The sequence below is a fragment of the Toxotes jaculatrix genome, chromosome 9 (genome assembly GCF_017976425.1).
Source record: "Toxotes jaculatrix isolate fToxJac2 chromosome 9, fToxJac2.pri, whole genome shotgun sequence".
NCBI classification, from domain to species: Eukaryota; Metazoa; Chordata; class Actinopteri; family Toxotidae; genus Toxotes; species Toxotes jaculatrix.
The window spans coordinates 21605786-21625155 of NC_054402.1; the positions used below are offsets into that span (position 1 = coordinate 21605786).

General features: G+C 40.8%; 2 protein-coding genes across 2 annotated transcripts; both read left to right on the forward strand.

The window, feature by feature from the left end:
* The first annotated feature begins 178 nt into the window (after nucleotides 1–178).
* sirt2 (sirtuin 2 (silent mating type information regulation 2, homolog) 2 (S. cerevisiae)) lies at nucleotides 179–4881 on the forward strand. The gene is made up of 16 exons (XM_041047168.1): nucleotides 179–329; nucleotides 475–521; nucleotides 750–798; nucleotides 1057–1167; nucleotides 1288–1329; nucleotides 1468–1574; nucleotides 1912–1968; nucleotides 2080–2148; nucleotides 2223–2352; nucleotides 2463–2522; nucleotides 2738–2793; nucleotides 2900–2976; nucleotides 3289–3340; nucleotides 3464–3531; nucleotides 4381–4447; nucleotides 4744–4881. Exons 1-16 carry the CDS (start codon nucleotides 314–316, stop codon nucleotides 4873–4875), a joined length of 1140 nt encoding a protein of 379 aa, XP_040903102.1. The 5' UTR covers nucleotides 179–313; the 3' UTR covers nucleotides 4876–4881.
* A 2717-nt stretch (nucleotides 4882–7598) lies between these two features.
* rinl (Ras and Rab interactor-like) lies at nucleotides 7599–18431 on the forward strand. The gene is made up of 11 exons (XM_041047201.1): nucleotides 7599–8103; nucleotides 8398–8563; nucleotides 12056–12167; nucleotides 12764–12836; nucleotides 13150–13238; nucleotides 13442–13524; nucleotides 14232–14463; nucleotides 14956–15639; nucleotides 15789–16106; nucleotides 16237–16368; nucleotides 17381–18431. Coding segments are annotated over exons 1-11 (2352 nt in total). The 5' UTR covers nucleotides 7599–8101; the 3' UTR covers nucleotides 17842–18431.
* Nucleotides 18432–19370: the final 939 nt, after the last annotated feature.

The following is a 19370-nucleotide window of genomic DNA, read 5'->3' on the forward strand; positions in this document are numbered from 1 at the left end:
TGTCTGCTTTAAGGTTGGACACAAATGTCTCTTCATTTATCACGTTACCCATGTTTATTAATTGTGAGTTTGTTGAACATACAAATCTAAGTGACATTTAACAGAACACCATGGTAGATCTGCGGTAGGAACCATAAATGCTGTGGTAACTGGGTCACAGCAAACACGGAGCGTGTTTTTGACGGACAACAACAAGACGGGTCAGCTGAGTGCTAGCTGTGAAGTGGATACCTGCCTCAACTTTGTTAAATATTGGCTATACATTCACTGTCATTCGGACCCTTGTGGTTAAAGGGTCTCAGTAGACGGATAAATGTCTGAAGCATCAGGTAGGATGGTTTTCTGATGTGAAAACTGGCAACTTTGTGTTCCACGGCGCTAGTTAAGCTAGCTTTGTAGCTAACATGGCCGATTACACAAATAAGTACTTGTTCAGGAGCTTGTTTAACGGGGTATTTAATTTTGTTTTTGTAGAACTTCCTAAAAGTAAAGAAGAGGAGGAGGTTACACCTGAACCAGAGGTAAGAAAAACAGTTTATCTGCAGATGCGAGAGTGTAAGCTAGTGAATGCTAGCATTGCAGCTAACCCAGTCGAGGTTGTCGCTGCTCAGCTGGTTGTTAGCTTTGTAAAACTCAAAACAGAGTGATCTGTAACCGTCTGTCTTAGCAGGTGGTATTAACGCAGACCAGCGGGGTTCACTGTGCACTGATGCTGAATTTATTTTGTGTCCGTTGTTTATCTTTCGAAGGAACAATCCGACGACAGCAGTGAGGACGAGGCAGCAGGAGACACAGACAGTATGTGAACACAAGCATAGCACATCTGTAACATACGGTGCTGTCCGGTGTGAAGATATGAATATAAAATAATACTGTGGTACAGCTGTTGTGAAGTCTTTGTATTCTTTGATGTATTCAGGGCAAATCCAAAATCCTTACAGTATAATGTTGCTCTTTGGAGGCCAGATTAACATGTCCTGATTTATATGACTGAAGTTTCTTATTGATCATCTGTGCTGTTGATTATCCTCATCTGATTCTCCCCTGTGTTCTCAGTGGATTTCCTGCGTAACCTCTTCTCCAGCAACCTGGGCCTCGGCTCAGCAGACAAAGTTCTGGATGAGCTGACTCTCAACGGAGTGGCACAATACATGAAGAGCGGCAAATGTGAGTCTTTGCTTCAGTTCAGCCCATCCTTTAAGGCTGACCACTGACAAGTGATTTACATCTTACAAGTTAGTGCAGTTATTATTGATTTATTTTGAAAACTGCTCTGTATCCATACAGGTAAAAACATCATCTGCATGGTTGGAGCTGGAATATCCACATGTGAGTATCTCAGCTTTAGCATCACTGAGTGAAAGTATCATTAAATGTGTAATCATCATAGTTTATTTATATTTATACTATTTATCTCTTACAGTCATGTATTCATATATGTACCTGTATCACCATCTCTCTCCACAGCGGCTGGAATCCCTGATTTCCGTTCACCAGGAACGGGCCTGTATGCAAACCTGCAGAAATATAACCTCCCTTACCCAGAGGCCATCTTCCAGATAGATTACTTTAAGGTGTTTTAATGATTATTTTGCTAAAATTTGAAGCATGGCACAGTATATAACCCAAAATCCTTGGCAGTTTTTTTTATTTTTTTATTTTGAACTATTTTACATTTGAATATTAACACTAGAACATAATTATATCATGAAAAATCCAAAGTTTACCTAAGAAGTGAGAACTACTGAATTCCTGTTTTTCACAAGTTGTTACTTGGCTACAGTGGCTAGCTGCTCATAATGCCCTCCTAATGTTGTCTAATGGCAATTATTTTTCTTCATGACTGGGTATTACTTTTCCCGTCTTCACTGTACAATAAAATTCAATATTTCTCGCCGTCTTGTATCTCAGAAACATCCAGAACCGTTCTTCGCCTTAGCCAAGGAGCTCTACCCCGGACAGTTCAAGGTACAACACATACTTCCTGCTGCCAGTTGATTGCTGATGCTATTTAGAAAACCGTAAACTGCCTCAAACGTGTTTCTTCTTTCCTGTCGTTTGACTTATTTTGATGTTTAGCCGACAATTTGTCACTACTTCATGAAGATGCTGAAGGACAAGGGACTCCTGAGGCGCTGCTACACACAGGTAGGAAAAGTACTCAACTTTACATAAATTAAGTCACTTTTCCTATACTGACATTAATGTGTGTGTTCATTCAGAATATTGACACCCTGGAACGAGTGGCCGGGCTCGAAGGAGAAGATCTAATCGAAGCTCATGGAACGTTTTACACATCCCACTGTGTCAGCTTCTGTTGCCGCAAGGAATACAACCTGGACTGGATGAAAGGTGTCTTTTGCTTTTGTTTATCTGTACATGAAGAACAAGAGCCAAAGATTGTTGAGTTGTTTTTATGCCAATTGGGGATTTGAACTCTTTTTTTTTTTTCTGCCCTGTAGAAAAAATCTTTTCTGATGACATTCCCAGGTGTGACAAGTGCAGTAGTTTGGTCAAGCCAGGTTAGTTGATCTTTGTCTTTGTTTGTTTTGGCTTTTTTTCTTGTTCATTTTAGATCTTTAAGCATTTCTTGTTTATCCTATGTAATTTACATTCCCCTTCCTCAAAGATCACTGTTCTCTTTTTTTACTTAACAAACATGAATATTAGATAACTGTGTCATCATATATATCCGTATCTCTTTGGAACTCTGTGTTCTTTGCTTCTCCTCACCCAGATATCGTATTCTTTGGAGAGAATCTGCCCGTCCGGTTCTTCACTTCAATGAAGATGGTGAGCGCATGGTGGTTGTTCGAAAGTGTGCATGCACGTTTGGAGGGGTGTGATCTAACACCTCTGCAGAAATGAACTCTTTGCACCATCTTTATTCACCTTTTAGGACTTTCCTCGCTGTGATCTTCTCATCATCATGGGGACGTCTCTGCAGGTCCAACCATTTGCAAATCTAGTCAGCAGGTACAACAACTCAAGTTTCCTATTCCTGAAATGTGGTGCTGAACACAGACACTGCTGCAGTAATAATCTGGTGGTACACTGTAGCCCAACAGCCAGTGAGACTGTCCTGTATCATGAAAGATTATGGCTTGAGCCTTGTTTTGATAACCTGTCCCTTGATCCTCTGAAGAAAATGCTAAGGGTCTCCCATAACTTTGGAACTTATTATAGACTGTTCTGGTAAAGAGCTTCAGGTGAATTGCCAGAATTTTGTCTAAGTAATTGTTTGTTTGTCCCTTTTTCTGTGGTGTTGCCTCTTTTTCTGTTATTCAGGGTTTCGAAAAGTTGCCCCAGACTGCTCATCAACATGGAGAAGGCAGGGCAGGTGAGTAACCGCCCCTCCATCAGCTCTCTTCTGCCTTTTTTAATCCTTCTTCTCTCTTTTTGCTGTCATAGATATGTTTCTTGGATTCTCTGTGCAGCATTATTTGTGTGTTTCTCTGTGCAGGCTGATCCTCTCTTCGGTTTGCTTGGTTTTGGAGGAGGCATGGATTTTGACTCAGACAAGGCGTACAGGTGATACAGAGATGCTTCTTCTTCTCTCCAACTCTTTTACTATATTAGCTTTGTCCCTCTGTTGCAGTTTATATCGTATATTTGGGGGCGGCCGTGGCACAGCAAGTTAGGCGTGCGACTTTGGACCGCCCAGGGATCGGAGGGTCGCTGGTTCGATTCCTTGACCAAAAACAACGAATACACACAATGGATATGGGTGGTGGTTAAGGAGACGCGCCCCCCCCGACCTCTGCGACCATGGCCGTGGTGCCCCTGAGCAAGGCACCGATCTACCCCAGCTCCCTGGGCTCCTTCTACAGCGTCTCTAGTGCATGTGCATGCTTGTGTGTTTCGTTCACTTTGTGTGGGTAAAATTCAGAGAGCAATTTCCCCAAGAGGGATCAATAAAGTATAAACTTAACTTAAAAGCAGATCTGAGAGCAGAACTTAAAAGCAGATCTGAGCAAATGAATAAACTATAATTATCAATAATTATTGATTGATGATTATTTAAATATAAAATGTGCATTTATTGTGTTAAACTGCCATCATGCAGGTTCTGTTCTGTACCACCAGAGGGTGCCCAAGCATAATCCAAAATGATGAGTTAGTGGGAGACTTTGTTAGACTTTAATTTTTTTCCCACTAAACTTAATGTAATTGTGTAGTAATTTACATAGTTATTAGCCAGTCAGTGAGGTTTCAACAGCTTCGTAGTTGTAAAAGACAGAAAAAATTGAAATGGGTTTTGTATCCATATCAGTTGACACTGGGTGCTGTAATGCTGGTCTGTGCATCAGTGCTGGAAATCAACAAGAGGTGTGGAATCCTGTTCCAGGTTCTAATAGTGGCCTTTTTTCTTCCCCCCAGAGACGTAGCTCAGATAAGTACGTGTGATGATGGCTGTTTGGCTTTAGCTGACCTGCTGGGGTGGAAGGTAAGTTACACAGTCACATACACGCTCACGCACCGGGACACTTAATGTTTATTCTCATTGATTACAGTGTTCAAAAAGGTGAATGCTTTTGAGAGTGTCAGGGTCGCCTGTTTTTGACTTTCCTGTGTGATGTTGTGGTTTCAAGCCCACAGTGTAGAAGGACTTCTCGACAAACTCAAAGCACGAGCTGTTTTTCTCTGTCGTTTTCTATTGCGGCACCAACACGTCACCAGTCCTTCCTCTGTGTGTCCATGCATTGCTCATGTTAAATAAATTGTGGTTCCTCTTCTTCCCAGGCTGAGCTGGAGGAACTGGTGAAGCAGGAGCATGCCAGGATTGACAGTCAAGACAAAGAGGCGAAGGCCAGCGAAGCTACAGCCAAGGCGAGCTCTGCATCGGTGGCACCAGAACCCAAAAAGAAAGAGTAAAGAAAAGCTCAATTTTTATGAAAAGCTACCATAGTGATGTCACAGTTTGGAGTTGGCCCTTAAAGGAAGAGCATGACATTAAGGTTTCAGTTTGAAAGTGAGCTTAGATGGGTGTCTGTCATGCCCTGGGTTTTAATTAGATTCCTCCTCACATGACATCTGACATCCCTGTATTTAACACTTTTGTTTGTCAGTTATTTGCACTTTAATGACAATAATATACTTTTCTATTTTTTTTGCATTAGCTCAGATCTGTCTTAGATGTATATTTCTTTCTGAGGCTCTATGCATTTTACTGCAGTGTATCATTTCAGCACCACTTGTTAGTAGATGTGTAGGTGATTAATATTTCCAACTCCTCAGGCAGCGTGATCATGACTTGACCATGTTACACGAAAGCTGAAATAATGTCTCCAAAATAACTATTGAACACCTACGAGTGTTCAATAGGAGTGATTCGGGCTGAGCGCCTTTTTCACTGGTTCCACTTTATGCTTCCTCAAAAAATAACCAGCCTCTTGCATAGTTTTTCCTACAAACTAAAAGTGACTTCATATAAAGATTATATCTATCAAAAAAATGAACTTGTAACTGAGGTAGTTACAAATACTTCCACTGGTGATGTGGAACTTTTAAAATTTTAACTAACCGTGTTTTTCACGTTAACTCTGCTCCTGTTTGAACTGATTTCCGTCATTTCTTTTAACAGTGTTCTCAGACATTTATGGAGCAAATTAAGCTCTGTTAACATTATGAACCTGCAAATTCCACCTGATGCACAAAATATGCTCATAACTTTGGTCTCTCTGTTGTCAGAAACTCAGTTACTCCTTATTTGATTTTGCCTCTTGAAACCCTGGGGACAGATAAAGTGCTGTAGAGACACAAGAGGGATAAACAGACAGATTTCTAAAAGAGGGCATCATTTAATATAAGAAAGAGTTTCATAGAAAACTGTTAAGATACTTGTAAGATCATGAATTGTGGCATTAGGAAATGAAATGATACAGGAGTGGTCACAATAACATGAGCATCTGTACGATATTATGGAAACCATTACAAAGACCCTGCAATAAAGCTTACCTTTGTAAAGCTGATAAGTCGAGGAGTTGATTCAACTATGTGGTCGTTTTTAGGCTTTAATTAGTGGATGGCAGATCTTAATGTTTGTATCCTCTAGAAACTCATTGGACATTGGATTATAATAATCTACTCTGACATTTGCAAAACATACAGCCATATATTTTTGTACACATGTACCTCAGTCAGCCTTTAGCTGAATCTTTGTAGTTCATTGTTTTGCAATTAAAAAAAACACAAAACAACAAACAAAAAACATTTAATAATCATGATCAAAAAAGCTATGGAGAAAAGTCTGTAAAAAAAATTGCCATTTTAATTCATCACTGTGTGATTTGTGTTCACACAGCAGCCTGGAAACACATGCAAGCGATCCCACAACTGTTGTCACGTTTTGATTCACAAGTTACTCAAACTCTGACTGATGCATGGAAGTACCCAGTGTGTGGCCTTTTTTAAACCGTCTTAGCTACCGCACCACCATCTGAAGTATTGCTTTCAGAATTTATTCCACACACTTTTCCACCTACAACAGCTTCACAGTGGAAAGGATGAGTGACTTTGCCAAAATATGGTTTTGTGTTGTGTAAGTCCATCAGATGGTTGGCTGAGGTGGTAATAGCCTCTAATGAAACTTTTATCATATGTTATTTATTTTTTGCCCTGATTTTTCCTTTGATGTGCTAACACTGAAGATGAACTTTTCACAGCGTGGTTCGGGTTCTGACAAGTCATGTTTTCATGTTTTCCAGATTCTTCATCATCTTTAAGTTCATAGTCTATTACATAAATAAGATTTATTTTTTTTCTCATTCTACTTTAGTTTTAATGAGATCGTTGCATCAGATGAAATTAGTTGGTGTATAAATTTGATAAGAGTCTACAGCCACAACAAGCTCTGTGAGGCTGTACTATGTGAGCTTAATACCAGTGCTGGCATGTTAACTTAGTTACAACGACAAAGCTAGCAGGTTTAACGTTCACTGTGTTCACCTTCTTAGTTTAGCAGGTTGGCTTGCTAACATTTGCTAGTTAGGGATAAACACAACAAATAGGCGATGACAAGAGGAAAATCATTAGTTTAGCAAACTTTCACTATAAACCACAGTATCAGACAAAATCTCCAGATTTTGATGGAGACAATCCATTGACTAGCTTTAACGACATTAAAAACCACACTAAAAGCCACAGTCATCTCATACTGTCTTGCGAAATCACCAACTAACTTTTTCCAATTCATTTGACAGGACAAGAGTGATCATTCTGCAGACTATCACACTTGAGGTTATCAGTTGGTTTTGGGCTCTGTTTTGGTTTCACTTGTTCCAACTGTATTGGTCAGTGCCATTGTGCAGGTCATGATGTTGGTAGAAAGTATGACAGCATTTCATGGAAATGTTGACCAGCCAGCAACACCTCCAGCTGTGGTTTCCGTGAAGAGTCTCGGGCAGCCAGCAAACCAACCTGCATGTAGGTGAGATAAACTTGAAAAACCCCCTGTGCAGACATACTGCTGGACTCAAAGTGAGTGAGTGTGCAGCTATTTATGTATTTCTTCCCCAGCTACAAGATTAAATCTGTAACACTTGAGAACAGTTCATCTCAGAGCTGTGGCGAAGTGTTTTCAGGACCACTGTCTGTTCTCAGGTTTGAAGTTTTTACCATTCATCACTGCTGCAGAAAGAAAGAAAAACAGGCAGGTGTAGCACTTTGAGAGCAGACAGAGTCTCTTCACTGATCACACTATACACAGAGCTGAGGTAACCACATGCAGAGTTGTGGGAAGGGGAGGGCGATGAAGGAGCAGCCATGAAACATCAGTTCAACTGTTTCACAAGAAAACTGAAAGTGCATTAAATACCAGCAAGGGCAGGATGACAAGGAAGGCTGCCGTACAACCGTTACTTGAATTTTGAAATACTAAATACTCTGCACGTTACATCAAGAAATTTCTTGAGGATGTATCTCTGAGGAGCGTGAGAGCTTCCTATTTTTTTTTCTTTTCTTTTCTTATTTTGGCCTCTTAAGCAACTTTTGGCGCTGTGTGGAAAGGAAGAGCTCAAGACAGAAGATTGCAACATGTGGACAAATTTGCTAATAGTGTAGAGGAGAAGGGGCTCGTGAACTTACTGAAACAACCCAACACATGTAAGTATTAACCATTTTCATACATCAAAATGCTTTATCTAAAAATTCTGTTGATTTTTTTTAAGTTAATGCCCAAGAAAACAAATCTTACATGAAACTCAAAACCTCCAACTGAAAAATCATGATTGTAACCTTAATTTTGTTTCAGTCTTAGAGTATTAAGGGTTCAGCACTTTTATACTACACTGTTCCCAACTTTAAATAATATGTGACTTACCCACTGATCTGTTGTTTACGTGCAAGCATGCAGAAAGTTACACATGTGCATGAAAGTGTCCATATGTTTGTGTCCAGGGCAGTTTGCACTCCAGTTAATGGGACAACAGCCATCCCATGGAGGAGCAGCAGGAGGAAACTGTCGCTGCTGGAGCAGCTGAGAAGCTGTCAAGAGGCCTGGTGCCCCGGGGGACCCTGGGATAGAGAGGGGGCCCACGCTGCTATCTGTGGAACACCTGCTGGGGTGAGTTGTCCTCTTCAGGACAAAAAAAATCAATCAATTAGTCTTGTTGTCAATATGATGTTACCTTATATCTAAAGCCGCTTCAACTATTTTGACAAATTCTTGAAATAGGTCAGCGAGCGCAATTTTAAAATGTATCTTTAAACTTAAAAATTGTTGAGATAAATGTGCTAGTGAGTGGAATACAAATCTTGACCTCCAGTGTATTTGTTTCCACACGCTTGTGGGCAATCAGTGAATAAAGCCTCAGCCTCCATGCTGACTGTATTTTTACCATAATGCAGCGAGGTTGCAGATTTTGGATTTTCCTGAAATATACAGTATTATTATGACAAAAATGCCACATCATCATCACCAAAATTTCAGAGCACAATGGTCTTTATGTACAAAAGCAGTTGGACTTTTGTACAACAGCAGTTGGACATTTACTTCTATAAAATAAAAAATATTTTAAATTAAACTTTCCTTTTCTCTTTTTTGTGCAGAGTTGTGAGGCTTGAAAAAGAGGAGGTTTTTTTTAGTCTTTCTATTTTTCTCATCTCCCTGTCGGTCTTTTCTCAGATCCTCTCTTTTCCTTCCTCTCACTTTTTCTCTCACTTACATGTAATCCTATTTCCATCATCCTGTCAGCTCTAAGTTAGTTTGCTGCTCATGTTTTCCAAAAGTCTTTGCTTCGAGCAAAGCAAAGCTACTGTGGGAATGCCTGTGAGCTTCATTTTAAATTTTCTGTAACAACACAAGTGTTCTTAGCCAGTCTGGACACTGACAAGCACAAATATGTGACATGAAAGTTAGTTCCTTTTTCTCACCGTCATCTGATAATATACAAGTGGTTAACAAGTAGTTTTGGGGCTGAATGCAGAAGTAGTGTTGAATTACAGTGTGTCCATTACAAGGAAATGACCTAACAAAACGGACATGTCTGCTGCAAAGGGAGAACGTGAGTAGAACAGATAAATGTATAACAGGTTCATGTTTGCTTTTTGAAAGAGTGGCATACAAATAATTGCCCAGAAATGCAAAGCTCTTACGGGCAGCAGTAAGTCACTGACGCGTGAGTATTTGGAGCACTGGTGCGTTTGCTTTTTCTTTTTTTCTTTTTTGTTTTTTTTTCACAGAAACTCTCACTGGAAAGTTGAGACGTTTATTAATGAAAATGAAACCGTGATCTGAAGTGAAACTATGCGTCATGGAGATTGTATTCTGACTAGTTTTGTTCATTTTGTTCATTTCTGCCTGCCGTTATTAATCACAGCAGAATAATTTATTTGTGTATTATCTCAGCTGCCATACTGCGTGTCTGTGTGTTCAAAGTTTGGTGACTCGCAGTAAACCTGTCTCTATTTCTGTGCACACTAAGCATGAAAGCCACTTCCTCTGTGTGTGTATAAGTGTGCGTTGGCGTTTGAGAGCACCTCTGAATTCAGCTGTGGTGCCATTAGTTCACTGTGCTTGGGATTTCATGTGCATCGTTTTACCCAAGTAATTATTTCTCAACCAACAACTTTGTTCTGTTTTAGTCAGTTTCCAAAAAAGGTAATGTGATCAGACCTGTGGTCTCCACATTAGAACGTCTATGCCGTCAATGTGAACTTAGCAGTGTTAATAAAAAAAAAACCACAGTGACTGGTATTACAACCTGGTGTGTTAACATCTTCTGAAGATATTCAGACTGCTTAACTTTTGAAACCAAAAAAACACCCTTATTAAGAATTACTTTGCTTCTTTAGGACTTCGTCAGGGCTGTGTGAATGTGGTTTGATTAGACTTAACTGGCAGTGGCTGAGTAGCATATAAAAGCAAGCAAAGCACTGACTGTAATCGTCTTGATTCAAATGCTGCTCTGAACTCTGACTGGCACATGGAAATACGTGACATCACCTTTTTTTTTTTCCCCTGAACCTTGCCAAGTTTGTACCAGTGAAAACATCACAGACAAAACAGAAAAATGCAGTAATCTTATGTGTGAAATAACCAAATGGTTCTAAGTTTGGCAAAAAAAAAAGTTTGTGGAGCACCCAGTAGTTTCATAGCAACATGATCAGGAAAATAACTTTTTTTAGAATCTTTAAAATATTTTATTTCTTCTGTATTCAATCAGTAATTGTGTCAACAACACTGCATCAGTCAGGCCTCTACAAACGAGAGGCCACCCATGGACAACATTCAGCGCCAGTTGGAGTTTGGCAAAGTCTAAAGTTCTGAGAGCAAAGAGGCAAAAAATTTGACCCAACTGCAAAATTGATTTCTAATTACAACATTAGCCAAATGCTAATGCTAGTCTTCTAATAAGCTCACAATTCTAAAGGATTCAGGTATACTGTTTACCATGTTCACCATCTTAGTTTCGTATGATAGAATGCTGAGGTTTGATAGTTTGTGCTAAACACAAAGCACAGCGAAGGATGACGGAATTAGTTTTGCAGGTATTTGGTCATGAACCACATTATTGGACAAATTAAAAAGTTCAGCTTTGCTAAAAAGTAGGCACTGCTCATCTCTTGGCTTACAGTTATGGTCAACCATTGACAGTGTAAAGCTGTGGGGATGCTTTTATGGTGAACAGAGCTGAGATGAAGAACAAAGAAACTATTTTGCAGATGACACTCCACACCAGTGTCAGTGAGCGACTCTGAGTTTTCAGAAGAGACACAACGATTTTACTTCACAGCTGCTCTCCATCTGGTCACACAGAGTTTGAGAGAATCTGTCTGAAAGAAACTGACCAAAGTGTAAACATCAAGTTTCCTTCCAGAGCTTGGAAATGGTAGCTTGACACTGTCTGTCTATTAGAAAGCTCTTCTCACAGCTTTCAGCTGTATCACAAGGTTATGATAAGCACTTTGAACTGTCATGATGATAGATCATATCCTGTTGTGAAGAGTTGAGGAAGACTCAGAGCTGTCATCACTGCTATTTGCAAAAAAAAAAAAAACCCAACTGTATGGAAACGTGTAAAATAATATTTTAGTATTATTTCCTATTTATTTGGAAACGAAACAACTATGTGGGAACTATGTAAATGTAAAAACGTTCAGAGGTTCTGAGCTGCTTTAGGTCCACAGTCAGATGGTATTAACCAGCCTCCATAGAGTCATATCAGCTCTTTGGGGGAACAAACAACACTGTGTCACTTTATAAGTCCTTGGAAAATTACTGTTTACATGAATTTTAGTTTCTTCACATCAGCAACTTGACTTTATGACTAATTTTCAAGATCAGATCAATGCAGTCTGGACTAGAAATACTGACAAGGTACTAAGGTTTTTTTTTTCCACACGGTGTTTTAAATAGTCAGTGTTTTTCTTTTAATTTCCATCTTCTTGTTTGTCATTACTCACTGCCTCTCCTCTTTCTACCTTGTTGCCATGGAGTTACGGTATGTAGCCTGCCGCTGAGAGCATTTAAGAGAAAACGTCTTCCTGCTCAACAAGCTTCCGTAACACTTCCTCTACTGAAATGAGTCACTGTTGTGCGCGTGTCTCCCTCCAGAGTTTCCTGGTTGTGCGGGACTCTGCGACGTCTGAGCCCAGCCTGCTGTGTGTGTCTGCTGGAGGAGAGAATGAAACCATTGTGGATTACACTATCAAAAGCACAGGCACAGGTATGGACCGTGTGTGTGTGTGTGTGTGAGTGTGTGTGTGAGTGTGTGTGTGTGCATGAATCAGTCTCTTAGGTTCCCTATGCTATTTCATGACTCATTACTTCTGCCAAACATGACAGACTAAACCTAAGTCTGTCATGTCTGTCATAAACAGTTGCAGTAAGTCATATGTCAGGTATTTCTTTCTGCCTGCATTACAGACCTGGCACAGCTGTTACAGGTGAGAGCAGGTGATGCTCTCACACACACCTCTGGGGCTCTTTCAAACTGCTACCACTGATCAGCTCCACATCCATCCATGCTACTTTTACTACACTGCACATGCATGTGGCGTATCTAAGAATTGCAGACTGAAGAGACAGCTGATGCCTCTGACACGCTCAGCATTAGAAACCACATGGTATCAGAAAATAATGAAGACTTCATGGCTGCTGAAGCTAGTGTGATGAAACTGATGAAGCTGTCACACTGGCTTATCTTTAGAAGTTCCCCCGTTGATCTTTCTGGTTCAAGCTTCGTTTGTTTCCAAGAATGTGCTTTTTCATCATAGCCTTTCTGAATGAGACTAATTCTAACCACCACCGCTGTTTCTCTAGTGTTCCAGCTGTCAGGGTCTCGCCTTTCTTTCTCTGACTTGGCTCAACTGGTGCTCTTCTATTCTCTGACAAGGTAAGAACCTGCTCTGTCACTTTTTATGTTTTTATGTGCTGTAAGTTTAACTTCCTCTTAAACTTCTCTAACATTTCATTTCTTCTATCAAGGTGTTTGGACGAAGCATGGCGCCAGCACTGCTATGATCATCTATGCTATGATCATTTGTTAATTCTTTTAGTCTCTCAGACTAACCATGTTAACAGAAATGTTTAGTTTTGAATCTAGTTCAAAACCTGATCGGCAATTGATTCAACACTGACGGAATTGTGTCCATCTCGAGTTCTGTGTGAAAAAAATTGAGCCTCTGTTCTTTCTTTCTCTTTGTCAGGGATGTGTTGGCTGTTTGTCTGTTGATTCCTCAGTGGATCTACAGTGTAACTGACAGGAACAAAGATCGTCTCTCTCAACTTGAACCCAGTGAGTCCTTCTCCATATCTGTGTCTTATCTCATATTCTCTTACAGAGGAAGTGTCTCGAGAAGATGTGAAAAAAGAAAAGCACTTTTGAATCCCTAAACACTTTTTTTTTTTGATTTGAGGCTAGCCACCAAATATCCGTTAAACGGTTTTGGGAAACATGTCTTTAAACTGAACACTAACTTTTTTTTCACTCTAATACAGAAACTTGGCTCTGCTCACCACCTGATCAACAGACTGATGAAATGACCCACACGGAGCCAAGCACTGCCATGTGCTCCATACAGGTAGTATACTGTGTGAGTGTGTGAGTGTGTGAGTGTGTGAGTGAGTGAGTGAGTGAGTGAGTGAGTGAGTGAGTGAGTGAGTGAGTGAGTGAGTGAGTGAGTGAGTGAGTGAGTGAGTGAGTGAGAGATAAAGTACAGGGGATGATAAGATATGATTGTGCTTAAAAGGGAAACAACTTCCTCATTTGCATGTGTTTGCAAATGAAGTGATGTGTCTCAACAGCTTAAAGCTGCATGAAACAATATTTTTATATTAGCACTTGATCAGATGTTGATGTGTGATGTGTGATGTGAGAGGACATTGCTTGTAGTGACAGTCCCACAGAGAATTATCACTCTACTCTGCAGTTGGCAGCAGTTCTATGGTTTTGGTCAGCATACTCCACTATCAGTGTAGATTTCAGCCGCAGCAGGAAGCTGTTTACAGAGACAATGGTCTAATAAAGCATTTAGCAGTTAGAGTCATATTGCCAATACTACTGTTGCTCCATGTCTGCTGAAAATGTTTGCTAATGCACTCGCCACCTCTATGAGAAGGCAATATGATGTATGGTATATGTTGTATTTACACTATTAATCAATGATACTGCTTTAAAGCAGATGTTAGCAAGGACTTAAAGCTTCTTTGACACCTAAGCTGTCATGTTCAGTTTGTCACACCATCTTCTGTCTTCACTGTTTGTGTATGTGTGTGTTTGTTTCCTTAGCTGACTTCCACCAATGGGGCCCTGTGTGTCATCAATCCCCTCTACCTTCGTGAACATGGAGATGATTGGCTGACCCGCAGGACGAGTACTATGCAGTGCGCCACACAACCCTCAAATTACAAGCGAGAGCGACGCCTCAGCACCACTCGAACATGGGCAGGGGCGGGCATTCAAAGTAAACGGACCATCTCATTGGACCAGGAACCCTCTGCTGCCAGTATGGAGAGTCCTGGTGAGAACTCAGCTCACATACAAAGGTTCTCAGTTCTGCTCCCACTTTAGAAGGCCAGTTCACCCAAATTACTAAAAACCATACTTTCTCAATTCCCTGTCCTGATGCTTGACCATGCAGTTTAGATTTTACTTTCCCAGGTTTTGAGAAAACCACCTCCGTATGCAGAGGTTATGAGATATACTGCATGTAAAAATAATTTGAAAAACTCAACAGCAATGTGAATATGTCCAAGTTAACCAGGAACACCAACAGACCTTACTGTGATCATTTTATAAGAACTGTTTGACATTTTTGAGAAATACTCTTATTTGCTTTCTCGCTGAGAGTTACATGAGAAGATTGATATTACACTCTCGTATCTGTCCATTAAAGATAAGGCGGACACAGCCAGCCTGGTTGTTTCTTATTCTCTATAATGTATCGTGTTTTTTAAAGGTTTAGCTGAAGTCACTGCAATGTGTTGTTCACAATCTATGTCTCCTTGTCCAGGTCTAACCAGAGCCTGTTCAGCTGATTCACCTAATGTCCCTCCAACCCCAACACCAGCTACTCCAACAGGGGTGGTCTTCAGGAGGCCTAGCCGAGATTCTACGCACAGCCCCACAGACAGAACAAGCTTGGGGAGCCTGCCTCCATCTACTCCCACCACCCCCTTGGAGCTGAAGCGCAATAGCAGCCCCGTGCCTCAGTCTCCTCACAGGGTGTCCTGGATTGAAGATGGAGTCTGGCTACCCCCACCTAGGCCCTCCTCCTTGCTCCAGCCCCCGTCTCTCGAGCTTGACTCGCTGTCAATCAGCAGCATAGAGGAGGAGCAGGAGTTCCTAAGTCCGAGCCCTACACCCCACTACACGTCAACTCATCGTTTGGCTGACAAGGTCATACATCGGCTCTCTGCAGTGGGCCAGGCGCTCGGCGGGCTGGTGAGTCAGAAGAAAAGACTGACCAATCGTGTGCAAGAACTTAGCGAGCGGAAAGGCGCTGCGTTCGCTGAAGCTGTGAAGGGATTTGTGGAGATGACACTGAGGAGGGCAGCTGATCCAGATGGGGTCACAGGGTCAGAGTTTCTTCAGGAAGTGAGGTCATCATTTACATCACTGAGGGAGACACTGCTGGACTATCCAGAAATCCATGCATTGTTGGACAGCATTACTGATCTAAGTGACTCAGAGATAGGTGAGTTAGCAATAGACTAATACAAATGTACACTTCAGCAGTGTTTGTTAAAATAAATGACAGAACATGTGTTTTCTGTATCTTACACCTCAGTGGATCAGTGTCTAGTGCTCCTCTGACTTCTCTCATACCTTTTCACCCTCCTGTAGACTCGTTGGTGGAGCTCTCCCTCCACAAGGTGGCTCTGAAGCCTGTCTCCAACCACCTCTACTCCTACATTCACACCTCCCACATTAATGATGGCAGCTTGGAGCGTCTCCAGAGCAACCTGCGTGTGCTGGAAAAGAATGGGGTGGAGGAGCTGGGGGGGTCAGCAGGAGTTGGAGTTCCTGACTCTGTCAGCCTGGAGCGGATCCAGCAGAGGTGGACTTTAATGCACGAAGCCTACTCTCCAAACAAGAAGGTCCAGATCCTGCTCAAAGTCTGCAAGAGCATCTATCACAGCATGAGTGCCAATGCTAGCTCAGGTAAACTGGTGTTTTTATGATTATTACTTGTCTGGCCGTGTCTGTCTTGTCTCTGGCTATGGACTGGACTGGCACCTTGTTTGTCTCTTAATACCCCATCAAACTCACCTTCTCCTCTCCTTTCCTGCAGGTACAGTGTTTGGAGCAGATGATTTTCTGCCCTGCCTGACATGGGTGCTGCTCCGTAGCAACGTGGTCACCTTACAGCAAGACACGGACTACATGATGGAGCTGCTGGACCCCACACAGCTACAGGGAGAGGGTGAGGCAGGCACAGTCACATTCCCATGCTCATGCACACAAAGTTGTACCACAGACCACTGTTGGCTGTGGACATGTTGGCTGATTTGGAAGTTTCCATTTTCCGTCTCCAGAATAACTGAGTTAAAAGAGGTGGCACCACACAAACCAACTGTTATGTCGAGATTAGCTGGTACTAAATATTTACACCCAGCACTTGTCAGGTGTTAATGTCATGTAAATAACATTTCAGAAAAATAGCACAACATAGCTTGCCAAAGTTTCGCTAAATGACCAGATAACATCAGTTAACTAGCATATGACGTCTCCCTCCCATTCTAAATTAGCAGTATGAATATACCTACTCTGAAATACAAATAATTCTCCATCTCTGCACATATAAATAAAACAAAGTACTAAAGTATTGTCAGTTAATTTGAATATATTGTTTACCACCCTGAAGCTGTCATTTCTAGTTTTGCGTGACTTCCTGTTAACATAGTTTTGATTGGACAGTGCTGCTGTTTCCTAGCAACATCACTAAAGTCTTTACTTGCTAACATATTATACACTGTGTCCGAAGTCACAGTGTATAATATGTTATACACTGTGTCCGAAGTCACTCCCTTGTAATTCATTCATTACTTCCTATCTTCCTAATCTGATACTTCCCACTTATTCCAAACTGCATGAATACTATGAAAAAACTTCTTTATGTATGCAAATGTTAAACAAAGACACACCTACATTTCCAAGTTACTATATTGCCTAGGTTTTAAAGAACCAGATCAAGTAAATTGCTAGTTTGAAACTAGATAATAGTCACGTAAAACTTAGGAAGGACTTTATGCCCTAAACTTAGTGATGGATTACAAATAGCTGGTGCAACTCTGTACTGGTCTCCAAACAGAGGTGTAGGTTTGACTCCCAGATTTAGTGGACGATTTCCCTCTAAATATAGAGACTGTCATCACTGTTAAATTACAACCATAAGTCACAGACTGTCTCCCTTTCTGCATTCGCCACATCAACAGGTGGCTACTACCTTACAACTCTATACGCCTCCCTCTACTACATCAGCAGTTTCCGTCCACGACTGGCAGCTCGTCAGCTTAGCGTGGAAGCCCAAAACTCTCTTAACCAGTGGCATCGCAGGCGCACCCTGCACTGCAACCAGAATCGTCGCAGCAAGCATCGACGGACCATTCGCAGGCAGAGGGGGTCGCAGAACTGTGAGACAGAGACTGGGAGTAAAGAGGAAAGTGGAAAAGAAACTGATTCTGTTGATACTGAAGAGTCACAGCAGCAGATGGAAAGCAGCCAAGAGACTCTGCAGCCACTGAGAGAGGAGACAGGTACAGAACAAGGAGATAAGAACCAATCACAGACGTTTACTCCGGCATCAGACTGTCACCAGGAAGAGGTAATAAGGAGCAAACAGGAAGACAGACAGACTCTGTGTACAGCACAAGGAGAGAACCAGAGAGAATTGTAATGAGAGTTGGTGCTCCCCGAGGAGTCTCAGGATAAACCTGAAGGGTCATAAGATGATTCAAAAGCTAAAGCTATATTTTTCTTATGAAGTTTCTCAAATTTTAGCTTTATTTGTAGATTTTTTTTTTACCTCAGGGCCTAAAAACCTATCAAATGAAACATTCAGGGAAGCAAATATGACTCTGTCCTTAAACTGGCCTAAAAGAGTCCAGATTTAATGGTCAAAAGAGAAGAGTTTATACAAAGATTGACATGTCTGTTTGGGAACCATGCATCACAGCATTTCCCTCGGCTTACTTGAGTCATTTATATCTAATAACTCAACACGCTGACCAGTTAATTATAATTTGCCAGTCATCAGCCGTCAATCCACCTTTTCCTCAGAAATGTGGAAAACAAATAAGTTTAGAAGTTGTACTTGGCACTTGAGTTTTGTCACAGCTTATTGTTTAATTCATGTTTTATTAAGGTTTGGAGGCTATTAACTTTGGAATTCTTTATGTTGTTTAATTTAAACTAATGTCATTTTAAATGTGTAAATATATTAATATAAAAATAATAATCTGCAAAGAGAGTAAAGTAATGCAGTCAAAAGTCTTTTTTTGTTGTATGTCTGTTCCCGCTCTCTTCAAAACCATTTCCGGCAGCTTGCAGCTAAATAGCTCTTCTAAATATAGTCCCACTTTGTGCTTCTCCCGTATTTTACTACATAAAGTAGTTTAGCCACGAGCTTGCAAGTTAGGTCAATATTGGACTTAGATTTATCAGAGCAGAAATATGACTTCAAATAAATAATAATAACTATAATGAACTATATAAATACTTAGTAAGTAACTGCCTGCTATGGAATTAGCAGTAACATCTTTATAATGCTCTACAGTAGATTTACAGTAGATACAGAAGATACATCTTTTCTGTTTCTGTTCCTTATTTCGCGGCAAAAAATTCAAACTCATTTAAAGCAACTTAAAATCATCTTCACCTTCAGCCTTTTGCTACAATGGCTCTTTGTGAAGTTTGTTTTTCAGAGCTTCACCACGTCAGGAATTATACTGTTGCTGTTTGTTTGTTTGTTGCTGCTGAAATACAAAAGTGCTTCTCAACAACTTTACAAAGACATATCACCACATCAGCCTCACACAAAATCCCCAAACACAAACGTGTCCTCATGTTGGACCACCAGAGGGCAGCATTAAACCTCCTGTGAAGTTTACAGCTTTGACCATCTTCAAATTATTTATTTACAGTTTGCAGAATATACACAGGATGAGGTAAATAAGATAGGATAGAATCTATATTGGGGAACATATTAAACAGAAAAACAATAATGAAATCTGTGTTAGTTTATACAGTTTTCAAAAACACTGAGAAGAAATGTGCGTGCAACAACAATCGTCCAATACATGATACATGCATGCACACACGTATGCACAAACCAAAATACTGTGGCCACATTGTGGGTTTAGGTCTGCCTTGAAGAGGAAGTTGAAATTGAAGCAGTTACAGAAGTTAAAATGGCTGCAGAGGCTT

Bases quoted from the DNA above. Each gene is read 5' to 3' on its own strand.
- sirt2 (XM_041047168.1), top strand. The intron at 1,575-1,911 runs GTGTTTTAATGA...CTTGTATCTCAG, and splicing joins TCCAGATAGATTACTTTAAG to AAACATCCAGAACCGTTCTT. The intron at 3,341-3,463 runs GTGAGTAACCGC...TTCTCTGTGCAG, and splicing joins ACATGGAGAAGGCAGGGCAG to GCTGATCCTCTCTTCGGTTT.
- rinl (XM_041047201.1), top strand. The intron at 13,525-14,231 runs GTAGTATACTGT...TTGTTTCCTTAG, and splicing joins CTGCCATGTGCTCCATACAG to CTGACTTCCACCAATGGGGC. The intron at 16,369-17,380 runs GTGAGGCAGGCA...CCACATCAACAG, and splicing joins CACACAGCTACAGGGAGAGG to GTGGCTACTACCTTACAACT.